This window comes from Schistocerca gregaria, chromosome 2 (assembly GCF_023897955.1).
Source record: "Schistocerca gregaria isolate iqSchGreg1 chromosome 2, iqSchGreg1.2, whole genome shotgun sequence".
Classification (NCBI taxonomy): Eukaryota; Metazoa; Arthropoda; class Insecta; order Orthoptera; family Acrididae; genus Schistocerca; species Schistocerca gregaria.
Genome location: NC_064921.1, coordinates 521,629,885 through 521,655,424, shown reverse-complemented (window position 1 = coordinate 521,655,424; position 25,540 = coordinate 521,629,885). Strand labels below are relative to the sequence as shown.

The 25,540-nt window shown below is 41.4% G+C and overlaps 2 protein-coding genes across 3 annotated transcripts in view; one reads left to right on the top strand and one right to left on the bottom strand.

Annotated features, from left to right (window-relative positions):
• LOC126330054 (U3 small nucleolar ribonucleoprotein protein IMP3) overlaps positions 1–17,730 on the bottom strand; it is a 98,290-nt gene extending 80,560 nt beyond the window's left edge. Inside the window, exons 1-2 of one of the 2 annotated variants that reach the window (XM_049996306.1) lie at positions 17,303–17,730; positions 1,808–1,915 (exon numbers count right to left, since the gene is read on the bottom strand). In XM_049996306.1, coding sequence (XP_049852263.1) covers positions 1,808–1,915; positions 17,303–17,439 — 245 coding nt within the window. In that variant the 5' untranslated portion in view covers positions 17,440–17,730. The remainder of the gene's footprint in view (positions 1–1,807; positions 1,916–17,302) is intronic. The other variant, XM_049996297.1, reaches the window with a different exon arrangement.
• Positions 17,731–17,755: 25 nt separating this feature from the next.
• The window catches only part of LOC126329999 (heparan-sulfate 6-O-sulfotransferase 2), a 39,009-nt gene continuing 31,224 nt past the window's right edge, over positions 17,756–25,540 (top strand). The window contains exons 1-2 of the mRNA XM_049996287.1: positions 17,756–18,632; positions 18,714–18,929. Of these exons, the coding sequence (XP_049852244.1) occupies positions 17,998–18,632; positions 18,714–18,929 (851 nt within the window). The 5' untranslated portion in view covers positions 17,756–17,997. The remainder of the gene's footprint in view (positions 18,633–18,713; positions 18,930–25,540) is intronic.

Below are 25,540 nucleotides of genomic sequence, written 5' to 3'. Positions count from 1 at the left end.
CTCCCGAAGTAGATGCTGTGAGAGCAACAGGGAGGGAAGTGCCCCCCCCCCCCCACCACCATACCATTAAGGGGGCAGGTGTAGTCCTCCAACTCTGAGAGGTGACCTGGGTTGGCAGAGCCGATGGTGCCAGAACTGTTGTAGCAGCGGCATAAGACGATTTCATACGTACAGGATGCAGGCGTTCAAATTTTCTCTTAGACTCAGTGTAGGTGTCAGTCCAGGGTCTTGTACTCCATCATTTTTCTTTCTTTCTGGAAAATCCTGCAGTCTGGCAAGCAAGGCGAATGGTACTCTCCACAGTTGACACAGATAGGAGGCGGGGCACATGGAGTATTGGGATGTGATGGGCATCCGCAATCTCAACATGTGACACTGGAAGTACAGCTGGAAGACATATGGCCAAACTTCCAGCACATCGGGGGAGGGATATAGGGCTTTACATTGCAGCAGTAGACCATCACCTTGACCTTCTCGGGCAATGTATCACCCTCAAAGGCCAAGATGAAGGCACTGGTGGCACCTGATTATCCCGCAGACCCCAGTGGACACACCAGACGAAATGTACACCTAGCCGCTCTAAACTGGTGCGAAGCTCATCATCAGCCTGCAAAAGAAGGTCCCTGTGAAATATGATACCCTGGACCATATTTAAGCTCTGGATATCAGGTGCAAAGAAGTCCATGGTCATCATCGACACAGAAAGCGTCAGTGCTTAGTGCATGGTGGAAAACCAGGAAGGTGTCCTCACCCAAGCGATGGAGAATGTGAAGGACCTAAATGTTACGATGAGAAAGTAGGCTAAAGATCTCAATGCACAATGGACACGGTGCACCATGTAAGGCGCCCTTCCCCAATTGGCTCGCTCTTCGGGAAAATGTTGAAGAATGAAGGTCAAACCTTGCAGGCAATCATCACATAAAGGTACAAACATGTGAAATTCCTTTTAGTCGCCTCTTACAACAGGCAGGAATACCTCGGGCCTATTCTTACCCACGGACCCTCATGGGAGGTCCACACATGTCCCTGTGAATTTCACTTGGTTTATGCCCTTTGGCTCACGAATACTGAACTATCTTGTGCTGTTATTCCAAGTTGACGACAGTAACATGTGGGCCATGATTGTTTTGTAGTTCAGGCTTCTCTTACTAGAGCCGCACATGGCAAGAAAATACCCTCTGTAGCACAAACTTCAAACTATATATCATTGTGAAATTTCAACATTCCCGCTGCAATACCAGAGGAGAAAAAAAATATTGTTTTACTTTCCAATCCTCCCTTGTAATTGCAAATCATTGTTAACTGTGTGTTTAAAAACAGCAAATGTGTGAGAGTGTTGTGTAGCATGGCTTATTGTGTTGATTATCTTTGGGTGTCTGTGTACTCTCCCTTCCCTCCAAGGACAAACATTTGTGCATAAGTTAATTCAAATCCATGATCCATTACAAGTGGTCTCCCTGTGTCAGAGGAATGGGCATTCTCCATTACAGATAAAGACTTGGAAGTTATCCTCGAAGGTGACTGACAATAAGAGGAGGACCAAGTAAAATTTGTGGCCGAGTTGTATAACCAGCGATGAAGACCCCATAGCTCACCTACAATGTTATCCAGAATAGATGCTTCTGGTATCCTCGATGCAAAAAATTGTAATAGCTGAAAATAAATTCCCAGTAAACTACTAAAATATTTACTTCAAATTACAGTAATAATCTACTCAAACAATCTTTGGAGAGCCCTACACAGTAGTCTTCACTCCAACAGCAATAAATATGCCCATAAAATATGACAATGTTTGGCAAATACTAACAATTTTTCAAGTAGCTGGGCACTTGTTTCCACACGAAATGGATCCTTTGGATCCAATTCTTTTACCTTACGAGCAAGTTCTCTTATTTCTCTTGAAAGCTTATTGTATCTGAAACAGAAAAAAAAGAAAAAGTTAAGAAGGTATAAACAAATTCATTTACACAAATAATATTTTGTTTCAACACTAATGACTATTATTGACGAAACAGACTAGCCTCAGAGGGATAGCCTATTGATTTAATACACAAATACTGATACAGCCCAGGCAAAATTGAAAAACAACAATAACTGGAGTTCCATCCGGTGTACTGCCCAAATTGTTGGTAACTGTATCTTAGGCTGGCGTCATCCTACAGCATCTGCATCATTCGATGCTGAAGTTTACTTTCAGCTGAAAAACACATTTTGTAGATGCATACAGGAAGTAGGTAGTTCCTCTCTGTACCTAGCTCAATCACTGAATTTCACTCCTCTCAATTTTTTTTCTACTTAATTTGGTACATAATCCCATTGGTGTACAAAACCACAGGAAAACAGATAAGGAATTGCTTGCTAGGAGCCTACCAGTCTTGTTTGTTCATGAGTGATTCCGAGTGAAACTTACACTGAGATTATTAAAAATTTTAACTGCAACTACATTTATGTCTTAGTTTTCTGAATCTACAAAAGTTAAATTTTACTGTCATGACAAAATTCTCAAATTAACAAAATTATTTGAAGTAATACAGTCAAAGTAAGTACTTCAGTAGATGAGGATGCAGGACAATAAAGATTGCACTTTATATTAGAAGAGCAGAACCTTACCTTTCAGACAAACTTCACGTTTAAAAGAAAGGCAAGATATTAAAAGCATGCAGCTAATTTATGAAAAGTACTATGCACTTAGTGTTCCTCCAGAGGGAAAACAACAACAACAATAATAATAATATATGAAAAGTTTACTTTGTAGTTAACAATTTGTGGGAACGATGCATTGTACTTGGTGAATACAGTGACCTGTGGCCACTTTATGTAATGAAATGTATTTATTATAACACACTGATACAAAATCATTGTAATTCATTATCTATCACAATGGTGATAGAAAACAGACTGAGTCATCACTGAGCTTCACAGCAGTTTAGGCAGACTCTCAATAGTCAAACTGCTATTGGTAGGTGCGACAGAGCAATGTGGAGCACAGGGGAAAAAATGAAGGTAGTCACTGGGGTAGACTGGCTGCTGGTCAGCTTCGGGCAAGGTGGTGTGCAAGATTGAGTGACCAGTGATGTTGTGGCAAGCCAGTGACAGAGACATGATTGGATTGTTTCTCGAGACCAGAAGCGGTGTGAAGCCATGGATTCTGGAGACCATGTCCTTAGCCAGTGAGGTGTGAGGTGAATGCAGAGGTCAGCCCGTTCAAGAGAGGAGGAATGGTTGGGTCCTGTGCTGTAGAGGTAGGGTGCGTGATGATGAGGACAGTGATCGAGAGGTGGCCTTTGTTGTCGACAGAAGCCATAGTGTTGCCCTTGTCAGCATCATGCAGAAGCTGGGAGGAGTGGAGAAGAGTGAAGCGGGCTGTAGCTTAACTGTCTAGCATACATGGAGGAGCATGGAATACAGAGAGGGTGCTGTCTTGGAGTTTATGAGAGAGAGAGAGAGAGAGAGAGAGAGAGAGAGAGAGATATCCTTGATGACAAAATGCAGATATGGCAACCATGAAGATGACAACTGTGGGAGAAGAGTAAGGTGGTGATAGTATGGAGATCACAGAGGAAGAGTGCATGACATCCAGCAGGGAGTCATCACCGAGAGCACTGGCTTTGGCAGATACACAGGGAGAGGTGAACTCTGAAGACAACTGGTCAGGGTATACACAGGAAGACATCTCAGAATCAGATATCGACAGACAGTCCTCATCAAGGGTCCAAGTGGGATTAACTCGGTTAAGCGACAGTCTGTTATTTCCCATTGAGGTAAATGTCTAAAGTGTTATTTGTGCACTGAAGCACTCTTTGGTAGCTGATGTAAGGAGGTTGCACTACTGCCCGGACTGTATCACCTCAGAGCATAATGAACTTGCAGTTTTGTAGATCTTTGTGTAATAACCTTCATAGTACGGTGTGAGCATGCGGAGGCAGAGTGCAGATGTCAGCTATGTGCAAGTGTGGACACACTTGACTAAGGCAGGGAGTTCAGCAGGTGAGGCGAGGACAAAGTCTTCAACAAACTCGGTAAGGGGTATTACAGGCTAGCCATATACATCTCGGTTAGGGATTAGTTTCTTCATCTTTAAAGGCTGTCAGATACAGTAACACCCACAGAAGGGACTCTGACCTGGAGCCAGAGTGACACACGAGGGCTGCTTTAAGTGTGCAGCGCCAATGCTTGACCAGTCCATTTCTCTGTGTGTGGCAAGCAGTGGTGTAGAATTTGTTAACATTGCACAGGGCACATAATGTGGTAAAGAGGATTGACTTTGATTGTCTCCAATGACCAGTGGTGATAAAAGAGGGGCAACAAAGCAGTGGAGCCAGGAAGTGACAAAGATTCATGTGGCTGAATCAGCAGATATATCTAGGTGAGGAACAGCCTCCACCCATAACCTGGCATGATTGATGACTGATAGTATGTACCTAAAACCTTCTGGAGGGGAGAGAAGACCCACAAGATCCAGGGGTACTTGACAGAAATGCCCTTTCAGTGTTTTGAATTGTCCTCGAGCATGACGACCAACCTTGCTATGCTGGCAAGGTAATCCCAGGCATGTTTCATCTCTGATGGACAGTGAGATAGGTGCCCAATGATGAGAGACTTCGCAGTGATATATTTATGTGGGTTCAGAAGTAACTCACTACTACGGTCTGTATGACTGAGGAGATGGCTGATAAAGACACACAAAGCAAGTGTTGTCAGTGATTATTACCCAAAGGTCCAAGATGTTGTCAACCAAGGTAAACCACGATTTGGGTTCTGTTTCTGCAGCTGGGAAAGTTTGGGGAATTTGCCTGCAGCAGCTTGCTGCAGTGGAACAGGATAGGGCGTGGGCTGATGAGCAGATGGCGAGGAGGTAGATAGTTGAGGAGGTAAGCCATTGGCGGCGGAACTGTGATGCAGAGCAGCGGACGAGATAGGCAGACTGTGCAGTGCATTGCACGAGGCCTGCATGAGGAGGGCAGTTGGCCACTGTCTGCACATCGCACACAATGCGGCTGGATGTTTTTATTTTAAGTTTTTTTAGGGACCAGAAACAACTGAGGTTATAAATGCCCATGTCACAAGTAAAAGAAGTTAAAAGTGATTACATGTTAAGCCCAAGTGGACAGAAAGAAAGAGAGCTAAAAACAAGAACTTCCCCTCAGAGAAAGGTCCACAAAATACACAGTATAGACAGCAGAGATCCTGAATCATAGATTAAATATCCTTCACCATATTGGTACGATGGACAGAAAGTAAAACTTGGTCAACAACAGCCCACACATCGTTTGCTAAAATAGCTGATAACTCAGATGGTAAATATACACTGAAATATAAGCAGTTAAGAAAAGGGCATTCAACCAGGAAAAGGAGAACGTCAATGATTGAAGACAATGAGCACACAGTTGTGAGTGAGCACCACTTAACAAATGATGATGGTTAAAAAGACACTGCCCAATTCACAACCTAGCTAAAAAGATCTGCTCATTACAGGGGGGGGGGGGGGGGGGGGGGGGAGTGGAGGTCGGACAAAGTCACTGGGATAAGTTTAATTCCTTGGAGATTGTTCCCGTAAAGAGAAGCCCAGTGGTGATGCCAAAGTAAAACCATCAGCCGACAGATGGCAACATGGAGAACATCCAAAGGAATGGAAGTGTTACAAGACCAAGGCAGGAGGACTGCAGCCTTGGCAGTGGCAGCAGCCTTATTTCCCGTCAGACCGACATGACTGGGAACCAAGATGATCATCATAGTGGTTCCCTCAACAACAACAAGCAAGTGGAAGCTTTCTTGGATCTGTAGCACTAAGGGATGAACTGTGTACATCATACAGAGGCTCTGAAGAGCCCTGAGACAATGAGAGCATGTGTGACAATTAAGAAGCCTATGTTGCTGGATGAACTGGGTGGCCTAACAAGGGAGGCAAAGTGTTCTGCTGTGAGAAACTAGTAGTGTTCTGGAAGCCAATACTGAAAATGGTCATTTTCAAAGATGAAGACCACACCAAACACCATAGTCAGTCTTAAAGTCATCAGGATACATGAAAGTGCCATCACTAAGTTGTGTGCGATGGTTGAGTAACTTACAACGAAAGATGAAATATGGAGTAGCGTCCTTGAGAAGTGAACGAAGTCCAAGATGAACATGGGCCACTGCACAAAGTCAAGGTGCTGAAGGGTTCACACTCATCAGGAATGTGGCAGGTAGCATGAAGTTAAGCTGCAAGAGCAGTAACTGAAAGCGAACTCTGGGAGGTAACAGAGAAGAAGGGCAAACGCATACTGGTCATCAAAGGAGTCATCGAAAAAGAGGGCATAAGATGTGTGGCACAGCATGGCAGACAAACAGCATGCATACCCACTCAGGAAAGCACCACACTGGCAAGACTGTGATAGTTCAGTAGCTTCTGCAAAGAGGCTCTCCACCGGGCTAATGTAAAAGACGCCTGTAACCAAACGTATTCCAAAATGGTGGATTGTGTTAAGGAGGTGTAAGGTAGATTAAGTAAAAGACTCATAGTCTACTTTCAAGGAGACAATGGATTGATACAAATGGAGAAGGGTGGTCTGATCCACTCCCCAAGAAGTACTGCTTAGGACACGTACAGAACTGAGGAGCCCGGTGCGGCATGCAGCTAGGCAAGACAGGAGGGAGGACCAAGAAAGTTTCCTATCAAGCATGAGACCCAGGAATTTCATACTTTCAGTGAACAGGAGAACAACAGGCCCTACACATGTAAAGACAGCGGAAGAAAAGCCTTGTGCCACCAGAAATTCATATAAGCAGTTTTGTCAGTGAATATGCCATTGTTGATGCCCCATGATTAAGGACAATCAAAGACATCACTGGAGACACTGCTCAAGGAGACAAGACACTAGCCTGGTGGTAAAGGTACCTGTCGACTCTATCGGCAGGTGGAACTATACCAGGCATGGTCTTCACGTCAACAGGAAAGGGAAGGGAAAACTGTCTGGGCTAATAGCAAATAACTCCTGGGAGGGGGCTGTCACAAGTGGTAAAGTACCAGTTGTCACAAGTGACAGATCAGCAGTTTTTTCTTTTGTTTTTTTTTTTTTAAAAAAAAGGGTAGGGAGGGCAGAAACGAAAGATGTTCAAAGACAGGCTGAAAATGACATTCACACTGATAAAACAGGAAGCCAGAAAGCAAATTTTAATGTACACAATTCATGCAGAGAGCCTCTGACTGCAAACTAGATACTCAAAAATTGGCAGGAAAATTAAGTTCATTCAGGTGTAATCCAGCCAGAGCAGAAATCGGTTATCATTATTGCATTAGAATATCCAAGGACTAAGAGGTAAGCTCAATGAGTTGCTTATTTGTGTTGAATTTTAGAGTTGAGCAAATCAGTTGCCTCTTTGAACATCATGTGACCACTGGTATAGATATGTTAAATGTTACAGGATTCAAGTTAGCTTCTTACTTCTGTAGAGAAAATATGGAGAAAGGAGGAGTTGCCACATTTGTCAGTAACGGTTTTGATTTCAAGAATACTGATATTAAGAAATTTTGCTCAAAGCAGCACTTAGAAGCTTGTGCAACAGTAGTAGTATTTCATAATATGTCGTTTATAATAGCAGGTATATACAGATCACCTTCAGGAAATTTTAATCTCTACATAAAAAATCTGGAAGCTCTGCTGTCCCATCTCATGCTAAAAACAAGGAAATAGTGGTTGCTGGTGATTTTAAGGTGGATTTATTGAAAAGTGCTGTCAGTGAACAATTATTGCACTCAATAACACTATCATTCAATTTAGTTCCTACTGTGAACTTTGCCACTAGGATACATAAATGCTCTGAGATTGCTATTGATAACATCTTTGTAGACAAATCTAGGGGAAAAAGTCATATCACAAAACCAATAGTGAATGGGCTATCTAATCATGCCATGCAGCATCTTGTGTTAAATGCTGCAACTTGTCAGGATAAAAAATCTACTAAATCTGAGTACAGGAGGGTAATAAATTAGTAAAAAATTGGGAAATTCAGAAATACTTATGACTCAAATGGAAAATAGAAAGCATTCAGTAATAAGTTACCTCCACTTTTGAAAACTGTTTCCCCTAAAGGTAACTTAAATCACACAGAAGTCAAGATATAAACAGTGGATTACACAAGGAATAAAGATATATGTGTGACAATAAGGAACTGTATCTACTATATAGGAACAGCTCTGGTGTTAGAATAGTAATGCAATACAAAAAATACAGCAACAGATTGAAGCAAGTAGTCCAGAAATTGGAGCAGCTTTATTATGAGAAAAAGATAATTACATCGGGCAACAAAATAAAATCTGCATGGGACATAGTGAAGGCAGAGACATGGGGGGCCAAAAAGGAATAGGAACAGGTAGCTCTAAAAATAAATGAGACTTTGGTAACAAGTGTATGTAGTATTGCAAACCTCTTAAACAAATACTTCATTTCTGTTACTGACAGCATGGGGTTACCAGGTTCGGCGTACAATGCAATAAAGTATCAGAGACCAGTCTTTAAAAATAACTTTAGTAAAATGGAAATGACACTCACATCTCCTAAAGAAGTAGCATTCATCATATAATCCTTGAAATCTAGGTATTCTAGTGGGCCTGATAACATATCAATGAACTTAATCAAAGAGTGCTCATGTGAGTTGAGTTCTACGTTAAGTTATTTGTGTAATTAATCTCTTATCAGTGGAACATTATGACACTGGCGAAAAAATACTTAAGTTAAGCCTCTTTACAAGAAGGGGGATAAAGGGATACCATAAAATTATCGACCACTTTCACTTTCGTTGGCTTTCTCAAAAAATGTATGAAAAGGGTGTGTTCAAGCGCCTCCTTAAGCATCTGACTGCAAATAATATATTGTCCAAGTCACAGTTTGGATTTCTTAAGGCTTCTGATATAAATAAAGCTATTTACACTTACAGTGAGAATATACTTAATTCATTAGATAATAAATTAGAGGCTAATGGCATTCTGTGTGAGCTGTCAAAAGCCTTTGATTGTGTGAACCACAGCATTCTCTTAAGTAAATTAGAATATTGTGCTGTCACTGGCAATGCTGCGAAATGGTTTGAGTCTTATCTATCTAACAAAAACCAAAGGGTGTCCTTGCGAAATACCCGTGCAGTAAACAGCCAATCTTCATCTAACTGGGAATTAATTACATGTGGTGTTCCTCAAGGTTCCATCTTGGCTCAATTGCTTTTTCTTGTGTACATTAATGACCTCCAATCTGTTACATTGCCAGATGCTAATTTAGTTTTGTTTGTAGATGATACAAACATTGCAATAAGTCAAGTACAGATTCAGAAATAGGTGCTCATCAAATTTTCACTGACATCAATAAGTGGTTGAAAGCTAATTCACTGTAATTGAACTTTGAGAACACCCACTGTATGCAGTTCAGAACCTGTACGAGCTTTCTTTCCAACGTGTGTATAACATATGAAGACATGCAGATCAAAGAGGTTGAAAGTGTTAAAATTTTGGGATTACAACTCGATAATACATTCAGTTGCGAAAGGCGTTCCACAGAATCGCTTAAGCACCTTAACAAGTCTGTATTTTCAGTGAGAATGACGTCAGGTGTATTAAAAAAAACTTCGCGTTCTGCCTTACGGCAGGTTTGTCGTGGCGGAAGCCTCGTCAGAAAGGTAAGCCGCATGAGTGCCAAGGGAAGTGATTCCAGTGGTGGTTTCCCATTGCCTTCCACTGATGATGATGAAATGATAATGAGGAAAACACAACACCCAGTGGATAAAATCTCCGACCCAGCCTGGAATTGAACCCGGGCCCCTTGGCATGACAGACCACTGCGCTGACCACTCAGCAGCTGGTGTAGGAGATATATATATATATATATATATATATATATGTAACTTGCATACTTTGCTTATTTTCATTCTATTATGCCGTAAGGGATCATATTATGAGGCAACTCCTCAAACTGAGCAAAAGTTTTTAGGGTGCAAAAGTGTGTAATAAGAATCATTTGTGGTGTAAATTCAAGATCATCAGGTAGAAACCTGTTCAAGAAATTTTGTATTCTAAACACAGCACATTTATTCCTTAATGAAATTTGTTACAAGTATTTCCAACGAATAGCTCAATGCATAATACCAATACCAAGAATAAGAAATGATCTACATAAAGACCTAAAATCACTTACCTTGGTCCTAAAAGGGGTTCAATATTCAGGAACACATATTTTCAATAAATTGCCAGCAACCATTAAAAACTTGGTTTCAGATAAAACACAGAGTTTGAAAGACTTTTTGATAGGCAGCTCCTTCTACTCTATAGATGAATATCGTAACAGAGACCGTTAAGCCAGCTTAAGTAAAAATGTCTGTTAGATTTCAGTTTTGACAGCACTTGGTCACAACAGTCAAGATTAGGTATGATAAATTTGTTAATAGTGCATAACAATAGTGCATCCTGAGTAGTAAGTACTATATTCAAATGTTTTATGTTATACTTTCTGACATGTTCCACACCCACGAGAATTATCTCATTTTTTGGGTCTATGGAACAAAAACTGAATCTAATCAAATGGATATTGTGTTCAATGTTGACACTGCTTCAAATAGGGCAGTTCAAAACACAAGTTAATGGCTTGCAGAAAATGAGCTCAAGCTAAATCACAGAAAGACCCAGTTTTTACAGTTTCTAAGTTTCTAACACACAACTCAACAAAACCTGATCCCCCCCCCCAACACACAGAGTGGGAATGTGATTAGTGTGACTGTACAGTTCAAATTTCTAGGTATTCAGACAGATGATAAACTGTTGTGGAAGACCCGTGTCCAGGATCTTGTTCAAAGACTCAATGCTACCATTTTTACTATTAGAACAGTATCTGAAGTAAGTGACAGTTCGACATGAAAAGTAATCTTTGCTATTTTCATTCTTACATGGGGTATGGTATTATATTCTGGGTAACTCTTCCCATTCTCAAAGGGTATTTTTGGCTCAGAAACAGGTGGTTCGAACAATAAGTGGTGTAGGTTTGCGAACCTCTTGGTGCTGTATTCTACTGAATCCATTTTCAGTAAGTGACTACAAGAAATAAAAAATCTTAACAGTAATCCAAGCACTTTTAAATCCAAACTGAAGAGTTTTCTCATGGGTCACTCCTATTCTGTCAAGGAGTTCCTTGAAAAATTAAGGTGATTCCTGTGGTATATTGTTGATTGAGTTTACATAAACTTATAGCTTGATGTCTTTTTAGGATTCGCAAACATTTTATTTTATGTGTTATTACTTTTCTGTTGTAATTTCATGTACTGACTTATTCCACGGCCATGGAGATTTGATCCTCAATTTGGTCTTACGGAACTAGACATGTAAAATAAATAAAATAAAATCACCTTGCAATTACAGATGTTGAGAAAAAGTAGATGGTAGCTAGAAGATTATCCTTACCTGGCTTAGGTATGGGTATGACAGTGGCTTCATGCAAGTATCTGGGAAATGAGCCATCTGCCAAAATGCGACTGTATGTATGAAGGAGAAAAATACTGGCCTGCAAGAGGAAGGTGCTGCAACATCTGAATGTTATCACTGTCCAGCCCTGGGGCAGAAGATCGAGATGAAGTTAGAGCATGGTTCAACTGCTTCATAGTAAAGACAGCATTGTAGCAGTTATGACTCAGAGGAGAAGGATATCACCCGAGCCTCCTTCGCTCATTTCTGAAGGAGGAAGGTGGGGTGATAGTGGGTGCAGCTCGAGATCTCCGCAAAACAGTGGCCCAAGGTATTTGAGATAGCAACAGGATCCACAATGGCATCATCTACTATGGTCAGGCGAGAAATCAGAGAATGGAGCTTGGTCCCAGAGAGCTGATGAAAGTTGCCCCACATAACAGAAGAGGGAGTGGAACTGTTAATAAAACTAGTAAATGAAACCCAGCTCTTTCTTTTGCTATCCTGAAGAATGTGATGACACTGCGCAAAAGACTGTTTACAATATATACAGTTTGCTATCATAGTACATTCGTTAAAAATGCGGATAGCACATCCCCATATGCAATCTGCAACATGGCATGCCTCAGTCCTCTAGGGAACCACAACAAGCTGTGGTACATATGAAGTGTGAGGTATGGAACATTCGGCGGCAGTAAGGATAACATTCGTATGATGCTCTACTTGGCCAACTGGGGAAATATTGTTCCTCAAAGGTTCCAGGGAGGAACAAAGTTAGCAGTCAGCCTTAAAAAGCTGCCAATTGGCTTTACATGCAAATGGGGTAGGAATTAGGAAATGGATAGTGCATGGGAAATGGTCACTCACGTATGTGTCAGAGAGAATGGACCACTTGAGATGATGGGCAAGCTGGGCAGTGCAGGCCTAGAGGTCCAAATAGGAATAGATGTGCATGGAGTTGGAAAGGAAAGTGGGTGCTCTAGTGTTAATACAGATGAGGTTGAGTTGACTGAGAAGGTTGGCCAAGAGGGAACCTCTCAGACAGGTTCTCAAAGAGCCCCAAAGGTGATGATGGGCATTAAAATTGCCAAGCAGCAAAAAGAGGTGAGGGAGCTAACCAATAAACTGGAGTAAGTCTGGCCTGGTGATAGCGAACGATGGAGGGGTGTAGACCCTACAAAGAGAAAAGGTGAAACGAAGAAGAAAAATTTCGACTGCAACAGCTTCCAGGTGGTTGTTCAATGAGATGTTTTGGCTATCGACATCATCCCATAAGAGCAGCATGATTCCTCCATGAGATGGAATGTCATCCTCAGGGAGAAGGTCAAGGACTACTGGAAGGAAACACAAGAGGTCAAAGCAGTTGTGAGGAGACAATTTTGTTTCCTGGAGGCAGAAAATAAGCAGATGCTCCGAGTCCAAGAGCAGCTGTAATTCATCCTTGTTGGATATAATTTCCACAAATGTTCCATTGGAGAAAAAAGTCATAATGTGGAACGGGGAGGAGGGAACAAATGAAAGATAGCCACCTCAGCAGCTGCCAAGTGCCAGCCTTTGAAGGATCCTGTTCCATGAAACCTAGAGGCGTCAGCAATCTCCCTAGGTCGGCTTGCAGATTCCAGGAAAGAAAAATGGTAGGCAGTGCACATTCGTGAAATAGAAGTCAACTGGGTGAGGGTATCACACGGCGACACCACTGAATTGAGGAAACAGAAGACTGCCTCTGTTCGATTTCTTAGAGCCTTTATGGTTGGTAGATGAAACTCAAGAGTTTGTTGGCTGGAGGGATGTAAACAGTCTTCGTGGGGGTATTTCCAGCCTGTCAGTTGTGTAGTAGGTCACATGTTGTGCAGCTGGAGGAGGGAGAGACGGGGATGCTACTGTGATACCGGGCAATTTCACAACTGCAGTACTAAATTGCAGGTAGCAAGTCTGCATGGCCAAGACCTTCATGGAGTGCGGAGTAGCAAGAACAGTACTATAACTGCCGGATGGTAAAATGCAGGGCTTTCAACTAGCAAACAAATTGCGAGCCACATGGTAGGGTATTTTTTCCTTCACTTGGATCTTCTAGATGGCCCATTCACTGAGGTACACAGGCACTCATGGGCTAAGGTGGAATGGTCACCATTACAATTGATAATGTGGGGAAAAGGAGGCGAGCAATTGCCCTCACGAGCATCTCTACCACAAGTAATACATTTGGCCATGTTTTGACAGGACATATGCATGTGGTTATAACTTTGACAATAGTAGCAATGCACTTGGTTTGGAATGTAGTCAGACAGTGATTACTTCATTGCCTGCCTTAATCTTCAATGGAAGCAAAACTAAATCGAGTGTGAGAAAAAGAGTGTTATGTAGGCACTAAGCTTGCATCAACTTTCTTCATTAGCTGATGGGCTGTAGTGACGCACTGATCAGAGAGAGAAGTTTGGATTTCTCCCTCGGCCAGACCATATAGCAGCCAAGTGTAAATAACACCATGGAAAGAATTCAGCATTTGATGGGCCTTGACATGAACAGGACAGGCATCATGAAGTGAAGGTGTAAGCAGTTGTTGAGATTGAAAATCACAATCAGTCTCCACACACAAAGTCCCATTATGTAAGTGAGAACAGGATTTCATAGGGCCTGCACTGCATCAGCACCTTTCTGAATAATAAACAGATTAACCATAGCAAAGGGCTGACCTACTTTTGTACTTGATACCACAAAGAGACGAGGTGCAGATGGGAGAATCTTTGAACCTTTAGCCTCATTCTGTTTACATTTAGTAGATGTTGACTGAGATGTTGAGTGCCTAATTGCAAAAAAATCCTCCATGATTGCCAGTGTCTCTGATGGCACACTCCTTCCAACTGAGGGCCCCGCTCAGAATGGCGCTCAACCACCTTAGGTGATTGTTCACACCTTCCTAACTCCTGATACGAGGGACCAACTGGGAACTGGGAAGATTAAAGTGCAGGCAATCACCCCTCCCTGGGCCTGCTCTGTGCCCATCTGTGTAGTTCAGAGAAGCAGGTGGTGGAGGGAAGGATCCTGATAGCTCAGATTGTGCCTTTTAAATTGGACATTTTGTGCTCAACTGCATATTGTGCCAGTGGGTTGTCAACTTTGTTCTTGACAAAACACTTCTGCTTTTTGGTAAGTGGCCTCCCTTAATCCTAAAGTATTTACAAAATATTAAACTTTTTCACAAGTGACAAAAATCAGCAGGTGGTTATCTGGTATGATGGCTGTCAAAGCTATTGCAGATCTAGCAACTAAGAAAAGACTTGGCTTGCAGAAACATCGTATGAACAAGGCAGTAAAGGAAGCTTTTCTTTAGAAAGAATAGCCAGATAATGAAATCAAGTGTTTCAACTTACACCCAGTGTACATTCTCTCTTCTACATAGATTCCGAGAGATGAACAATCATATCTTGAAGACACAGACACACGCATTTTGAACAAGATACAGATTTGGAATCAGCAATGGAAAAGATTATGCCAAGAATATTTATTTTGTTCAAGTTTCAAATTGCAAGAAGGAAATCAGCCAAATACAGTTATACTGCAATTTCACAGAGGATTATTGAAGAAAAACTAAGGAATGAAGATAACCTTTGTCTATAAGATCTATACGGGACACAGAGAAGGTGCTCAAAGTTGATGAGAAGGAGATACCCTACACACACTTTGAACAAGTTCTTCCTATTCTCCCAATACAAACATCAAACATGTTAATAACACCTTACATTATGATTTTTCACGTAATTTGCACTTTTTGAAAGTGGGTGAATAGTCACCTGCATAGCTTTTTTTGTGGTGGATTTTTTTAAAACTACAATAATTGGATATTCAGGACTTAAGTACTGAAATTTATATTATTGATAGATAGCAAAACTTGCCTACACATTTATTTCTATATTTTTAAATGTATTTACATTATTATATAAAGTGATGACTAAGTATGTTACTTACTGAATCATCTATAATTTAAAACAGAGACTACTTCACATGACTTCCGCGTATGGCAATTTTGTTCCACCTGTGATGGTTTTTTATTGCAATTTTATAAATAAGTGTTGGTAATGTAACATTTGCTGACATTTCATCACACAGATAATTGTTATAATAGTGCGAATTAAATGTTTTCAAAAGAAAATAAGTGTAGAATTCACAGAGTTCTCATTGGTGGGCATTCAGTGTTACGTCTATTAGCTGCCCCACTTGTGACAAAGTTTTAAAGATGTTAAACAGCTCAATTCGTATGATCACCAGTCAATCTATAACACGACCGCCAAACAATGGAAAAGTCCAGGAAAAGGGAAGTTGCTACTCACCATATAGCAGAGATGCTGAGTCGCAGATAGGCACAACAAAAAGTATCAAATGTAGACAACAGGCACACACACACACACACACACACACACACACACACACACACACACACACACACACTCTCTCTCTCTCTCTCTCTCTCTCTCTCTCTCTCTCTCTCTCTCTCTCTCTCTGTGTGTGTGTGTGTGTGTGTGTGTGTGTGTGTGTGTGTGTGTGTGTGTGTGTGTGTGTGTGTGTGTTATTTCTTATGACGAAGGCCTTGCTGGTCGAAAGTTTATTTGTAATGGTCTTTTGTAGTGCATATCTGCAACACAGTATCTCCGCTGTATGGAGAGTAGCAACTTTCTTTTTCATGATGGTATTCCACATTCCACAGCCTTCAATTCATCCCATCATGGATCAATAGAATTCGAAATAAAGACCTGAAAACTAAAATAAATAAATAAAATTTATTTATATTTATAGTTCTTGTTATGTTAGCTTTTGACTGCTGAAAAACTTACTGTAACTGTCACCCTGTGATGATGGAAAACCCCCCACACAACAAACAACCAGTATGTTTCAGAGTGCAAGAAAAGTTTTGTTGACAATCGTAAAACATATACTTTTGCTCACATTTCCTGAACATAGTGGGTACAAACACAAACATCAGCAATTTTGTTGGCGAGACACATTTATGTTTAATTATTTGTTTTATTATTTATTTCTTTTATTTATTGATTGATTTCTATTTTATTTCTTTATTTTATTATTTAAAATTGAGCACTAGTTTTTTTAGTTATGCATGATCAGCAGTATTTTTCTTAGTTAAGAAAAATATTTGAACTACAGTTTTGTACATCATAGTACTCAATCTAGACTAGGCTATCTGTTGTTGACACCAGATGTTAAGGACACATCATCTAACATAGGTTCGGTAACAAAAAGAAGACACAGTACCAGACTTAAGTTTCCATTTTTTAAGTATATTAACTGTTAGATGATAGTATTAACAAAAACATTACGCCAGAAGTCTGATTTGCGTATTAAAGCACATTTGTGTTATTGGAATTAGTACAAATATTTTCTCTGTTGTTGATATACTTCAGTATGGTTCAAATCTCATGTGAAACTGACAACATTAGATGGGTATTATCTTATTCAATGACTTTACCATAGACTAAAAGATTAAATATATTTCTCTACACCAATTTCTAGCTCACAAGACCAATCCCACAAGTGCAGAAGTCTGGAGGGGTGCTTCTTCCGGCAGCGGATGTCAAACTGGTAGTGGTGAATCATACGGTGAAGAAGATCTCATATAATGTTGAATGCATAAACTAATGAAACACTGTACAATCGGTGAAAAAATCATGAGTAAGCTTACACTCTCCAGAACTTGATTAAAAAAACATCTGCAAGATGTATTTCGTCTATTTTGTCACCTACAGTCATCAGGACACAATTAAAAACAGGGTACTGCTATGACTGACAGAGTGTTTTAAAAATAAGCAGAAAAATAATTTAAACAAATCCAACACAATGTGCACAACGAACATTTTTTCCTGAAAACATACTTACTTTGTGTAATCCTCGCGCTTCCGAATACAATATTTTCTCATGACTTTAACTTCATGTATGTTATTATCTGCTTCCCATGATATAAAGTCAACTTTCTTCAGGAGTTTCTGTTCGTGAAATTTTAATTTTCGAACCATTTTCCACTGCGAAACTTTCACGAGAGTGACGACACGCAAAATCAAAACAAATACACGTGCAAACTCAAATTTCCAAAGTGTACCAAGCGAAAGACTACTACGAACTTTCACGACATATTTCTCATCTGTCACCGTCAGCCTACAGTGAGATAATCGCAGTATTTAACACTTCAAGAAGGCTTTATTATTAAATAGTTTCACACTCTGGACGATTTACGCACAAATAGTAATAAAAGAATTGCATAAAATAAATTTATACGCTGGTAGTACCATGGCGGTATTACCAAGGGTAGTACAAACACATAGCAGTTGTTATCTTTGATTGGCGTCACAAAGATGTCATCTGCTGTTGTGTTGTGTGGTACTGACAATGTTTTATGTCAAAAGTAAATAGTCATTTCCGTATCGTAAACTATGTGATTACTGAAGCAGTTTATCAGAGGGAAAGCATGTCCTCCCCTGCAAGAGGAAAAGGAACTTTCACACGCCTGGAAAGAACTATAAACGTATAACGTTTAGTAATGGCTGGATTTTTTATGAAGATCACTGCATAAAGAAATGGCAAAGAAAAGTGTCGAAGTCCAGGTTTTTGATAGTGATTTTGCACTTCTACTTCGTGAGTCCGTCACTTATGAGATCAAAATGGAATCCCGCCCCAAAAGTAAATTTCGCACATTTGTATTTGTATGTGTCTTATTGGCGGTGACAGGTATTGTTTATTTTGGGTACTTCTGTCCAGATCAAGTTTGCGCACTCTCGTCACGAGAAACAGCTTGGTCGGAGTGGACGTTTCGCACGCCTATTCAAGATAATTTAGGAAAACCTTTGCAAACTCATTCAGAACCACTGAGTTCGAAATTATCAAATCCAGGCCTAAGTTACGATGATGTTCTTAATGAAAATTTCCAGTTTGATATGAAAGCTCATGACGTTATGGTCTTTCTGCACATTCAAAAGACAGGAGGTACGTCATTTGGAAGGCACTTGGTGAGAGACTTGGATTTGGAGAGGCCATGCACATGTCAAAGGAAAAGGAAACGCTGTTATTGTTTTCGCCCAAATCGCAAGGAAATTTGGTTATTTAGTAGGTACTCCACGGGATGGAAATGTGGGCTTCACGCAGACTGGACAGAATTAACTAGTTGTGTGGATTCAGAACTTGACAAAAATGAAGGTGATAAAGTCAAAAGACGGTATGTTAGTGCAAAGTTTCTGTTTCTTAGTTAATTTATTATATAGAATTAAGTGTTGTCTGACAATTATAATTTTTTCAGGTATTTTTACATCACATTGTTGAGAGAACCAATTAGCCGATATCTTTCTGAATTTCGTCATGTACAGCGGGGAGCCACATGGCGAAACTCAAGGCACTGGTGTGGTGGTCATGTAGCTACTCGAGAAGAGCTGCCTTTGTGCTACAAAGGCGATAGCTGGAAAGGGGTGACACTGGATCAGTTTGCAGCATGCCCTTACAACCTTGCAGCAAATAGGTAGGATTCATGTCATTACCTAACAACAATTGGAATTTTGTGACTAGTAGTAAAATTATTTCTGTTTTTATAATACTTTTATTATAATCCTATGTAACTTCATATTAGCCAGTAATTGAACAAGTGCCTTTATAGATCTGTGTCTTTCTGTCTGTGTGTGTGTGTGTGCACGCACACATTTTAGGTAACTGCATAAAAAAGGAATTTATAAGGTTGACAGTATGGCGAGAGATTTATGTGTATGGTTCTCAATCCCCTGCATAATAATATGTGTTGTGATCTAGAGCTCCCTTATTTCACTGAATACTGGAGGTGACTCAAAAGATTTTTGTGTGTACCAGTTACAGGCAGTTAACTAAACATAGAACTAGAGGACTCTAAATCACTCTGTGGTACTTAAAATGTGGGAAAGTGGGTTAAAGTGTAGTATGGGCTGGGATGTGATTACAAACTGATCTGTAACACTGCCCGAAGTCTAGGGCACCTTTCACTCTAGTGAAAGTTGAAAATTTGGTTTTGAGTTGGCAGATGAAACAAATCATACAGCCAAATAAAGTTTATGGTAACAAAATGACTGGAAGTTCAGCCTAATGTTTACATCCACACCTTATTGAAATGCAAAGGGAATCAAAAGTTTTACTCAAAAGTATATAACACAGTATATTAAACAAATAATACTATTTCATTAATGTAATATAAAATGATTTCATAAAGAACCATCACCAAAAAAGTAAAACATAAAAAATAATAGAAATTAGACATAAGTATAATAAAACTGCAGTGTTTTTAAAAACAACTGAGACTTCATTTCAAGCCTTTCCAAATATATCCACAGGCTTTGGAAAGAATTATTTGAGCCTTGTTCCTGTGCACAAAAAGACAGGTGCCATTGACGGACTCTTGTTTCACTACACTAACACACAGAGATATTTATTGGCTGTGAAATGTGTGTGGATTTATCACTCAATGTTGTAAGCACTATACCATTTTCAGAACAGAGCTAGAACATGTGTTAAGTCATATGAAATAATGGAAGATCCAGGATGTAATAATGACAGTATTATAAAATGGTAGACTGCCAGTTGCCATATATAGGAGACACTGAGTGCAGAGAAACACAATGAAAAGGCTGCTACACATTTGAGCTTTCGACCAGAAGCCCTATTGCTAAAGCAAACAACACAAGCACAACCCTCACACACGATCACTGTCTCTGGCTGCTGAGACTAGACTGCACACAGCATCTGTGCCTGATGGGAGAAGCAATCTGTAGGTGATAAAAGGAAGGCTGGCCAGGAAGGAGGGTGCTAGTGGGGTAGGGGTGAGGGAAGGTATACTGGCTACTCAGGAGCATGCAGTGACGTTGTGGGGACTGGATAGGACAGCTAGATGCAGTCAGAGGTGGTGGTGGGGAGGGGGATGGAGGGAGTAGAGGAGGGGAAAAAAACTAGTGAGTGCCATGGTGGAATAGAAGGCTGTATAGTTCTGGAGTGGGAGCAAGGAAGGGGATTGGCAGATGAAGAACGGGACTAGCGAAGGTTGAGGTTAGGCTAGGGGTGTTAAGGAAACATAAGATGTACTCAGGGAGTGTTCCCACGTGTGCAATCCAGGTAAGTTGGTGTTGGTAGGAAGGACCCAGATGGTGCAGGCTGTGAAGCAGTCATTGAAGTAAAGAACCTTGTGTTGGACAGCTTGTTCAGGTAGGCTTGGTAGGCAGCAGAACACTGCTGTGGGAGGGGTGGGATGGATATTGGATAGGATATTCCTCATTTCAGAGTACGGCAAGAGGTAGTTGAAACATTCATGAAGAATTTGATTCAGTTGCTCCAGTCCTGGGTGGTACTGAGTCACGAAGGACGTGCCCTTTTGTGGCTGGACAATGGGTATGTCATAGGTGACTGGAGAGATAAGGCAGGGCAGATCTTTTTCTGTACATGTTTGGAAGGATTATTTCAATATGTGAAGGCTTCAGAGAAACTCTTGGAATATTTAGAGATGGGCTGCATGTCACTACAGATACAATGGGCATAAGTGTCTGGGCTGTGTGGAAGGGATTTCTTGGTATGGAATGGGTGGCAGCTATTGAAGTGGAGGTATTGCTGGTGGGTAGTAGATTTAATATGGACAGAGGTACTACTGTACCCATCTTTGAGGTAGATAGTAGATTTAATATGGACAGAGGTACTAATGTGTCCATCTTTGAGCTAGAGGTCAACATATGGAAGATGCCTTATTGGATTGAGGAGGACCAGGTGAAGCAAATGGGGGAGAAAGTGTTGAGATTATGGAGGAATGTGGATAGGTGCTAGCTTGTTGGCCCATGTTCTGTGAAATTTAGTAGATAATGTTCAGTCAGTTATGCAAGAACCATGCCAGTTGCTGATAGCTGTCAACTGTTTTCAAGTCTTCCCAATGCCACTTTAAGTGGCCCAAATGTGTAGAAATCATATTGTGATCTATGTGGACTATCTGGAGGAAATGTACAGACTAACTTTTTTAACTTTTGTTCTTGGCATATATGAGTAAATATGATGGAAAATCCTAGTGGAACATAGATAGTGTAAGGAGTAAAGGTGACTCACTGAATAGTAGAGGTGCTGTGCTGTAGAAGGACCATAAAAAAGACTGAAAACTTTAGTAGCTTTCAGATGAATCCTTTTTCAGAACTATGAATTAACACAATATAAACACACGTCGTATTGTATACATTTTCCCAGCTGACTTCACTGTGCGTGTACTACAGCTGAACTTAGATGAGAGATTGTATCTGTTGCAATGAGTGAAGAGAGAGAGGCACTTGGGAGCGAGAGCAAAGGCTGGGGAAGGATCCAGGACAGCTGAGAAAGATAGGCAGGAAGTACACATCCTATTCCAATTTTGTCACAGGCTTAGCCTGTCCTATTGGAGGCAGGGCTGCTTGAGGAAGCAGTATGTCATACGCCAAATATACTATCATTTCTAATTAGCATATTGTATGAGCTTGACTACAAACCAGCTGTCCTCCCAGATGATGACCACTACCAAACAGTTGTCAAGATCAGAGTTGAGCATCTACTGGCAAAACAGTCTGCTGAGCACAACATGCTCAATTTCACAACCTTTGTTGTTTGGATCCTTCCTCCAACACCAGCATTCCTGAATTACATAGATGGGAGTTACCTTTGCAACATGACTTTCGATCATGTAATCCTCCTAATCTCCATCTTCCCTAGCCCTATCCATACACACACTCATCCCCAGCGCTGCTCCAGGTACTGACACCACTCATCCTGCAGCCAGATGCTCTTCTCAGCAGTTTCCCTCATCCTGTGTTTTATCTTACAATCCACTCCTCCACATTATCATGAACTTCACACAACTTCCCCTGCCTGCAGCCAGAGAAAGCCTATGGGTGCCACATCCTTTAACCCTTGCGCCTGCTGCATTTCCCTCTCACTCATTTATCCAGTTGATGAAGCTGCCTTGTGATTGTCCAATAGTGAGGGTTTGTGTGAAATTGTCCAGAATTTGAAGTCTTCTACATAACTTTGAGGATCTTTTCTAGTTGCTCACACAGTATTTTGATCATCAAATCCATGTGGTGGTGGCACAGTTACAGTTTCGCCAGTACCACAAGCACCCCAGCATGGGTTGCTGAGATACTAAGACTGTCACACAAGTGTCAGTTTGAGTGCTGCCACCATGCTACCTTGTATGTGGACTCGTTCATTAGGGACACAATTGTCTGTTTAACACCCAACCGTGATGGCAAAACGAGAGCATTGGCCTTGTTCAGCTTTAGTCGAAGTTTGTAAAATTACAGGATCACATGAATTTATGGCAGTGGCAAGGCACATAGTTTTTGACAACTCTTTAAGTTAGATGTGAGATGAACAGCCCCTGGTGTCCCATGCGATGAGGCAGGTGCTCTTGCCTTCCATTGAGCTGCTGGGGGTTGACACCGCGGATGATTGCCGTGCAGTGACATAACAGTGCTGCCAGTCTCCACCCACGTTGGGCTCAGCAGGTACACATAAATCACAGCATCAAACAATGAAAAATCCAGGATGGAATGTAACAGTATTAGAGTAGGAAAATTGCTACTCACCGTATAGCAGGGATGCTGAGTCGCGACAGGCACAACAAAAAGATTCACACAATTATAACTTTCGGCCATTAAGGCCTTTGTCAGCAACACACACACACACACACACACACACACACACACACACACACACACACACACACACACACACACACAACTTGTACACACGTCTGCAGTCTCAGACAACTGAAACCACACAGCGAGCAGCAGCACCAGTGCATGATGGGAGTGGCGATTGGGTGGGGGTAAGCAGAAGGCTGGGGCGGGGAGAGGGAGGAATAGTAGTAGAGAGAAATAAAAAGAAATTAATCCTACTGGATTACTGGAATGGGGTCACTGTGGCAAGGTTTGTAGGTGGAAGTATTTGACAGCTGACAGAGTCCTTCCTCCCGCCATGTAATCCTTGTGGTTCAAAACAATGGTGGTGGAGCCTTTGTCCGCAGGTAGGATTACAAGGTCAGGATCAGTTTTTAGATGGTAGACTGCGGTTCTTGCTGTGGCTGTAAGGTTAGTTTGCATGTCGAAGGATTTAGGGAACAATAGTGAGGCAAGGTTCGAGGTTAAGAAATTCTGGAAAGTTAATAGGGTGTGGTTTGGAGGCAGTGGGGGTGGATGACGGTTGGATAGAGGAGTGAACTGAGTTAGACAATGTTCAATATTGGTCTTTGGTTGAGTCTGATTGGTTGGGTTGGTGCCAAAAAAGTGTTTTCACTGTAGGGACCGGGAGAAGGAGAGAAGGTCTTTAACTAGTCCTGCATGATTGAGTTTGGGAGTGAGGAAAATGGTGAGGCCTTTGGAAAGAACTGAAATTTCTGTGGAACTAAGGCTTCTGGAGGAAAGGTTCATGACTGTGTTGCGGGTCTGTTTAGGTTCTGGGTTCTGTGTGGTGGTGGGAGGGAGTTTTGGAGGGTGGGGTAAGTGTAGTAGGTCTGAGAGACAAAGTTTGTCAGCTATGAGGGGGTGTGGGGGAGGTTTGGAGGTTGTTGTAGAAGTGGTGGACAGTGGTACTCCGAGGCGGGGATAGGAAGTGAATAGGATGGAGAGCTTTTTGATGTGGCATTGTGCATGTTGCTCAAGTTCCTGCAGGGCAAGAGTTTCAATGTGTGTTATGGGTTCCAGGAATGTTATGATTACATAGCAGGAGGATTTAGTGGACGGAGAGAAGGTACTGCAAGGAGGATTGGGCTTGGTTGATATGGTTTTGCAGGGCTGTGTTGGTGAGGGCTAGAGATTTGCGGTATCTGAATAGGTGGAGGTTATTGTCGAAGGAGGGGTGGCGACCAGAGATGGGTAATTTGACGGTAAGTCCATTAGGGAAAATTTCACGAGTCAAGCAACAACGCAGGAACAGTATGTGGGCCTGGGATCTGGCTAGGTATAAGGGAACTTTTCTGTATTGACGCAGATGGAAGGAGCAAGGATCCATGGTGGTGCAAAAGGAGCGAAAAATTATGTAAAAAAAGTAGAATTACACCCAAAAAATTATGCAGAAATACACCCAAATATGTGTGAAAAAATTAAAAGGATGCACAAGGGGAAAAAAACGAGATGAAATCTGAGTGAGAAGACAATAGCGGAAGGCACAAACTCACTAAAATTGGCGAGAAGTAGATCAAAGTAGATAATAACTGATAATTAAAAAATATATGTATATTACTGTGGGTAGCAGTTTCGAGGGCGGATAAGCGTGAAGAAGGGGAACAGCAAATCTCACTGGATGAGTTGGATTTAGTGAGTGTAAACAGGGATAGAACAGAGAAAGAGTGGGAGGTGGGGAGGGGTTCATAGGTAGAGATACAAGATCGTGTGCTACCAGAAAGGTGTGGGAAATAACACGCAAAAATACAGGAACTGACACAGGGATAGTGATCAGTTTGAAAGTACAGGATTAATTATATTGGTGGGGGTAATGTGGGACATAGGATGCTGCACCAACAATCAGCATGGTCTTGTGGCCGTCTGTTGCGCGCAGCCGAGACGGTTGATACAGTGTGGCTTGTAAGTAGAACATGCAGTGTGGTTCGTAAGGCAACAAGAGAAACACAGGAAACAAAAGAAAGAAGGATGGACATTGAGTATAGTGATGCAAAAGAAAGTAGTAACAAAGGAAAACAGCACTGAACCTACACAACATACTCGTCCATCCTTACACAACCCCTGCTCCCAATCCCTTACCTCATGGCTCATACCCCTGTAATAGACCTACATGCAAGACCTGCCCCATACATACTCCTACCACCACCTATTCCAGTCTGGTCACTAACATCACCTATCCCATCAATGAAAGGGCTACCTGTGAAATCAGTCATGTGATTTACAAGCTAAGCTGCAAGCACTGTGCTGCATTCTATGGAGGCATGACAACCAACAAGCTGTCTGTCCTCATGAATGCCCACTAACAAACTGTGGCCAAAACAAACAAGTGGACCACGCTGTTGCTGAACAAGCTGCCAAACATGATATCCCTTATCCCAATGACTGCTTCACAGCCTATGCCATATGGATCCTTCCCACCAACACTAGCTTT